General features: G+C 47.6%; 1 protein-coding gene across 2 annotated transcripts in view; it reads left to right on the forward strand.

The window, feature by feature from the left end:
* Positions 1–7,500, forward strand: part of foxp2 (forkhead box P2) — a 163,001-nt gene that overhangs the window by 128,257 nt on the left and 27,244 nt on the right. For both annotated transcript variants that reach the window (XM_084050229.1, XM_084050228.1), the window contains exon 11: positions 7,234–7,321. In XM_084050229.1, coding sequence (XP_083906355.1) covers positions 7,234–7,321 — 88 coding nt within the window. The remainder of the gene's footprint in view (positions 1–7,233; positions 7,322–7,500) is intronic.

Raw genomic sequence — 7,500 nt, forward strand, 5'->3', positions numbered from 1 at the left:
GGAAGCTGTAATAAAACAACATGGGGGGGCAAACTAGTTCAGACTGTTGTAGGATTTAGGCCTGGCTGTCCGGCCATATGTCCGCTAATTCTATACAGTGCTAGCATGTAGCTCGATAATACGGCTAATATATGTCTTTGTAAAGAGAAATGAGGCAAAGAGAGATGTTATTTGTCAGGCCTGTTGTACACACAGGCCTGACAGCATATTTAGCTGCATCTTCACACTCTATCAACACGCCCAACGCGCTCGCTGGCGCCGTAATTGACACTGATGGATTTAACAGAATCACAGGTGAATACGTAATGCAACGCCAGCCCGACAAGTGTGTTTGCTTATCCCCGCCGGATAATGCATTCCACATATAACAATCTGCTTAACAATTTTCTTCGAGGGGACGAGGCGCACATCCATAGGCGTCGCGTAGCATAATGTGTGTTGTACGTCGCCGCGCACAGCAGCTGTTGTCCAATCCAGGCTGGCGACAAGCACGGGCGTTTGCCTTGCAGCTTGGAAACAGATGCGCGTGTGATGCAGCAAGCCGGTAGAGGATTAGCGAGGCTTTCTACTTCCTCGTCCTGTCGCCTCAGTACACTTACTTAAAGAATGTGTCGGTCTATCCCTATGCACTGTTACACCCCGGTTCACTCGCAAACACACCTAAGTCTGTGTACCGTACGGATACTGTTTCACATGGTAGCTTAGCTGCTTATTTAGGTCCAGGGCATAAGGTACATGGAATAAAGCTCTCCAATGACAATATATTCCATAAGCGTGAGACGCGGTTCAAAAAGAGGCGTTGGCATAGAACGAGAGAGAGAGATAGAGAGAGAGAGAGAGAGAGAGAGAGAGAGAGAGAGAAGGTTGACAGATCTCAGACAGGAAAACGAAAACACATGTGCTTCACTGACTTAGGTAAGGTCACCCCTGGCCCCGACATGGACTAAGCTTAAGACTCGATGCAAAAGGATGCTTGTAATGCCGAGTGAATGCAGTCACACAGCCATTCTTTTAGGTCTGAGTCATTGGTACATACACGACTGAGGCAATTTATTCCATAAACGTTTCAAGCACTCTCTGTGTACTGTGTTGATACTGTGTGCCTTCACTGTATAGAAGTATGTAGGTACACTAAATAAAGCTACTCTATGAAAGCGTAATCCATAAGCTTGAGACCTGATGAAAAATATGTGTGTGTGGCGAGAGAGAGAGAGAGAGAGAGAGAGAGAGAGAGCGAGAGAGAGAGACAGAGTTGTGAAGAGAACAGGGGTGGCAGACATGAAAGTGAAAGTACAGGTAATTCTATGACAGGCACTTTAGTAAAACAAAAAAAAACCTAAAAGGCTTTGCCAGAAGATCAACGCTAAAAAACAGAAGGAGCATCTGGGATCAAACTCCCCCGTTAACCCGTCCTATACGAGTGAAAGCCTGAGCTCTGTAACTCCATAACCCAACCCTGGCACGTGAAATGAAAGGAATTGGAAAAAAAACTAAAACCAGACATCAACAACAAAAAAAAAGACAGGCTCGTCATCAGAACAAAGATGGTTGCCAGGCGGCGTGCCTTGGAGGAGACATCGTCTATGTCAGAGGGGGTCCTTTCATGTATTCGCAGATGCCAGTCATCTACTGTACTCACACACACAACGCACATGTATTCCAACGCGCTCACATAAACACAAACGCGCGCGTGTGCTCCCACACTTTCCAGGGTCGAGGGAGGTACTCAAGTTGTACGCCACAGGAAGCAGGCGCCGCGGTGCCGACATGTTTTAGTTGTCTTCTTTTGTTGTGTCGCAGGGATGAGGAAACTTGTCAAGATCAGCATTTAACCGCTCTCTGCTGTGTTTTCTCTTTTAAGTGTTCTCGCCTCAAAAAAAAAGGAGGGAAAAAATAAAAATAAAAAACAAGGTAGCCCCGGAGGTAGCTGGCTCCCCGAATTAGCTCTCTGAAGTTTTGAAATGAAAACGTTCTCCCGTTAACCCTGTTCTTTTCCCTGAGTGGCTGACGTAGCTGTGTGAGTGTGTTTGTTGAGGGAAGATGAGACAAAGTGAGGGGGTGTTAGACATGAGGTGTTGTTTTGAACAGAACAACACGGACAGTAAATGCGCAGGTTGTTAGCGCATCATAGCGCAATCATGCTAGAGGTGTGCGCGCACACTTGGATAGAAACCAGATGTCAACGAGGAGCCCAAGAAGAAATGCATTCATATTTAACAATGTATTTCATAATTCCCATCACGCGCAAATCGCAATATATTGAATATATTGACAGATACTCGACTCTCTCTCTCTCTCTCGCTCTCTCTCTCTCTCAGCATTTCCTCCCAGCATATGTATGCCTTGTCCCCTCCCTGACCCCTTCACCTCGCATATGCACGCCATCCACAGGAATCAATGCACCTCTAACCCCCGAAGAGAGACACACAAATACAGACACAGAGCAGAGGCAGTCACGCAAAGACACGCACGCACACCCACACCCACACCCACACAACCACACACACACACACACACACACACACACACACACACACACACACACACACACACACACACACACTTAACTCTTCCCCCTTCCTGTCATTGTCGTACTCTCCTTATTACCAGCAGTCAGGCGGGCTCCATGTTAAAATGGCAAACCCAGCCACTAACCTGACCGCTGGTGTCTGTAACCCGCTGCTAATTAAACCCATAAGGCGGCGACTTGAGTCTCTCGCTGTCTCTCTCTCTCTCAGACACACACACACACACACACACACACACACACACACACACACACACACACACACACACACACACACACACACACACACACACACACACACTGTAGGGTCCCCCCACATCTACCCCCCCAGATGTCTGCTGCACTCTGACAAGACCTTTAAAACGGAGGGCATTACTTATTCACTGCCACCACGGGGACACACAGAGAGGGTATATTTGTGTGTGTGTGTGTGTGTGTGTGTGTGTGTGTGTGTGTGTGTGTGTGTGTGTGTGTGTGTGTGTGTGTGTGTGTGTGTGTGTGTGTGTGTGTGTGTGTGTGTGTGTGTGTGTGTGTGTGTGTGTGTGTGTGTGTGCGCGCGCATGCTTGTATGTGCTGTGTGATGATGTGTGTACACAGTATGTGCATACATTTGTGTGAGCGTGTGTGTGTGTGTGTGTGTGTGTGTGTGTGTGTGTGTGTGTGTGTGTGTGTGTGTGTGTGTGTGTGTGTGTGTGTGTGTGTGTGTGTGTGTGTGTGTGTGTGTGTGTGTGTGTGTGTGTGTGTGTGCACGCACGCACGCGCGTGTGCTCGCTAGTACGTTTCTGTGCCAGAGTTGGTAAGAGGAGAGGCCTTGCTTTCATGTCTGTCTCTTCTGGGCTTCCAATCCATAGCCCTTGACAATACACACAGACAATTAACCAAACTGCATTGTCCTCGGCACGTTGGCTCAAACAGATTTATTATGGGGCCCTTAGTGGACGTTCATGGCATATACATATTCATATACATATTTATATACAGTAAGCAGTTGTGGGGGGAAGCCCGCCGAGATGTTTTTGCAGAGTGGAGAGAAAACGCAGACTGCAAATCGTCGCTGTCGGGGCGGAAACCTTGTATGTCCAAAACCGTTGCTTTTTAGGAAATGGAAAAAAATGAACCTGTGTTCCAATGGATCAAATGTAGTTATTCTTTAGTCACAAGCTCTTGTTAAAACGTTTCATTGGTTCAATATTTATAAAACCCACAGACACGATTAATCACTTTCAATTTCACTTTCAAAAAAGTTAAAATAAAACAAAATTGAGCTTGTAGATTGGCTACTTTTGCGGGACACTATATACGACGGATTAGGGCCTTTATATGGAGATATGAGGTTTCTGCCCGACAGCAATGAAGTACAGAACCCTGCTTCAGGCGCACAGTGGACCCCCCCGCCCATGCCCCTTAGACCAGAGTCTGTCTGTTTGTCTATCTCTCTCTCTGTCTCTGTCCATGGAATCTTGGAACAGGTCCATGGAATCCACTTCCCAATCAGTCTGTTTTCTCCCCCCTCGTTTTCGCTCTTATTACGTCGTCCTCGCGTCTCTCAACCTCCATCCCTCTGATAGTGGCCCCTCCCCTCTGTCCCCTGACCGAGCCCCTCTCGTGCCGTCCCAATCACGCGGGTAATTCCCTCTTCCAAACACAAATCAATATTCTTCCACAGCCAGCAGGTAAATGGCAGGCTGTATAGCTAGCTAGGCCAGACAGCGGCACTGTTTGTTGAGTGAGTGAGTATGTTTGTGTGTGTGTGTGTGTGTGTGTGTGTGTGTGTGTGTGTGTGTGTGTGTGTGTGTGTGTGTGTGTGTGTGTGTGTGTGTGTGTGTGTGTGTGTGTGTGTGTGTGTGTGTGTGTGTTGTGTAGGGGTGGGGATGGGGGGTGTATTGGGGGGCAGACCCGCCACCATGCAGTGAAATTCTAAGTGTTAGTTTTACTCTGAAATTGACTGTATGTAAAGCACACTCTATTCGAAGGACCAGGTCTCACTGACCCCTCAGCGACCCCCTCCCCCCTCTCTCCCCCACTTTATTTCTCTTTATTCTCCAGCCTCTCTCTCTCTCTCTCCCTATTTTGTCCTTCCACCAAGTCTTGGCAAATATGATGTTCTTTAATTTATTTATTGTCCTTACCGCCTGTCTGTGTGTCTGTCTCATAACCCCCCCCCCCCATCCAGCCCCCGGTCTGTCTTTGTGTGGTGTTATTAATACACGGTAGAGCATGTCGTCATTTGAATATTTCATATATGCATGCAGTAATCTGTCTGTAATCGCCTTGCTAACTGGCCAGCGGTGCAAATAACTAGCTGTCTGCACACACACACACACACACACACACACACACACACACACACACACACACACACACACACACACACACACACACACACACACACACACACACACACACACACACACAACAATATTAGACCACTCCCCACCCCCCGCCCAGAAAAAGCTCTGTCTCATGTTGGTGAGACGTAAACTTAATAAAGATCTTTTTTTTTCTTCTCCTCTCCTCCTTTCTCCTTCTCTCTCTCTCTCTCTCTCTCTTTTTTTTTTTTTTTTTTTGTTTTTGTAATGAGGTATCTTCAGGGACAGCGAGCAGCCCTGCTCGCCGCTTTGGAAAGCAGCTGTAATTCATGACACACGCCATACATCAAGCGGCGGTACGATAGCATTATGGGCAGTGAAATGAAAAGGGTATTTGCAACATTAGTTCCCTCATCCTGCGAGGGACGTGATTAAATGATTAATGAAATGCCCCCCCCCCACCCCCCGCACACCACCACACCACCACCGCCCCACCGACACCCACACACACACACACACACACACACACACACACACACACACACACACACACACAACATTGTCGTCCTCTCTGTTTTTAGCGTGTGCATTCTGAAACAGCAATTAGGCACAGGGCTGGAGACAACCAACCTGTCCCTCCCCTCCCATCCCCACCCCTCCCCTTGCGCCCCCCACTCATCCCTCCATCCCTCATCCACCCACATCTCCACCCGGCCCGCCTCCGCTAGCCCCTTCCTCTCTCTGTTAATGCCACAGTACCTCATTCTTGATTCATAATGTTTTGGGGTGGGGGGGGTAAATAAACTAACAAACAACATTCAAAAGCATAAGTGAGCATTAGATCAGTGGTTCTCAAACATTTTCATGACAAGGACCCCACCATTTATATCTAGTTGGCCACGGACCCCCTTCCGAAAATATCTTGTGCCAGGGACCCCCATGTAAGATTTGTGGAGTTATAATGTTTCAAAACTATTCTTGAAGCTCACAACACATTGCATTGCCTGGGCTTTAATTTGTTGACTTATTTCCTCATATACTTTATTTTCTTTATTTAGGTTTATCCACGCGCGTGCACGTAATTGAGTTCCCGTACCATGGATAAACTATACGTAAAATGCTGGGAGATAAGAATAGAAGATTGATATGTGATGGAAGTGTGTGTGTGTGTGTGTGTGTGTGTGTGTGTGTGTGTGTGTGTGTGTGTGTGTGTGTGTGTGTGTGTGTGTGTGTGCGCGCGCGCGCACACGTGCGAGTGTACCTGTCTGTGCACATCTCAGAGACAGTGAAAGCCATGCAGTGAGTGAGCGAGAAGAAGAGGAGGGAAGAGAGGGAGAGATTCTGCACTCCTCCTAATGCACTGGAGGCAGTTGCTGTAAATGATCGCTGAGGGGTCTGCAAGCTAACCTATAATTACTGGAGAGAAAGTGGCAGCCATGGCATTTCATAAGCATGTCTCCTCAAAGCGCGCTTTGTGAGTTTGTCACCAATGATCATTTAGATAGAGGCTCATTACACGGCATCACAACACTTTAGAAACCCCTTTCCTCACCCCACGGTACATTGTGTACTGTTTCATGTGTGTGTGTGTGTGTGTATGTGTGTGTGTGTGTGTGTGTGTGTGTGTGTGTGTGTGTGGGTACACCGGTGAATAAAGGTCTATCTTAATGGTGAAGCGCTTTTGTGTCCTGCAGACAAAATCCAATCAAGACAGAAGCCCTCATTGACTGTTATGGCTGTCTGGATGCCTTTTTCCTTCTAATGAGGCGAACGCAGTAGATACATTTAATATGTCTGCCGCCCGCTGGATAATGCACCTTTCGCTTGAAGAGATGCTTTTGCCCGTGTCAGACGCGCGCCAGTGTTAAATTGCGTGTATTGTTTTCAGTAAACGACGGAGACAAAAGCCGCTCCGCCGGTGCCTGCGTCCTTTTATTCTCGTCAGGCAGGGCGGCATCCGCTCAGGTTGGTACGGGGGGCAGCCATCTTGACTGGCGCGTGGTGCTATTGTCATGTTAAGTGTGGGCGCCATATTGGAGCTGCCGCCTTACGTTTAATTACCTTGTCTCAGTGGGGAACAATGGCTCGTAACGGGAACCTATGGATGACTCTAACGGTTGTGAAACATTAGCATTAAAAACAAAGCCACACGAGAAAAAAAAAGAAAAAAAAACTAGCAAGGTTAATACTGTCATTATGAACTGTCGTCATTTTAATGGCAGTTGGAAATGAGCAGAATGCACGCCCAGCACTGCTGTGGCTGGTGTGACACGTTTGGCACTTTTAAAAATGTGTTTTATTTGGTGTATAAAACCAACATGTTCTTACACTGTATGCTTTTCTCTCCATCCTCCTCTCTGTCTGTCTGTCTGTCTCTCTCTGTCTCTGGCTTTCCAGGCACCTTAACAGTGAACACGCCCTAGATGACAGGAGCACAGCCCAGTGTCGAGTCCAGATGCAAGTGGTACAGCAGCTAGAGATACAGGTAGGCGCTCTCTCGCAAAAACTCCTTGAGCAAGACACTGAACCCCTAACTGCTTCCGATGTGCAGGTTGGTGTCTCCAGGTTGGTGCCTTGCACTGGTTTCCTCTGCCATGGGTGTGTGTATGTGTGTGTGTGTGTGTGTGTGTGTGTGTGTGTGTGTGTGTGTGTGTGTGTGTGTGT

This window comes from Gymnoscopelus microlampas, assembly GCF_963454915.1.
Source record: "Gymnoscopelus microlampas genome assembly, chromosome: 23".
Classification (NCBI taxonomy): domain Eukaryota; kingdom Metazoa; phylum Chordata; class Actinopteri; order Myctophiformes; family Myctophidae; genus Gymnoscopelus; species Gymnoscopelus microlampas.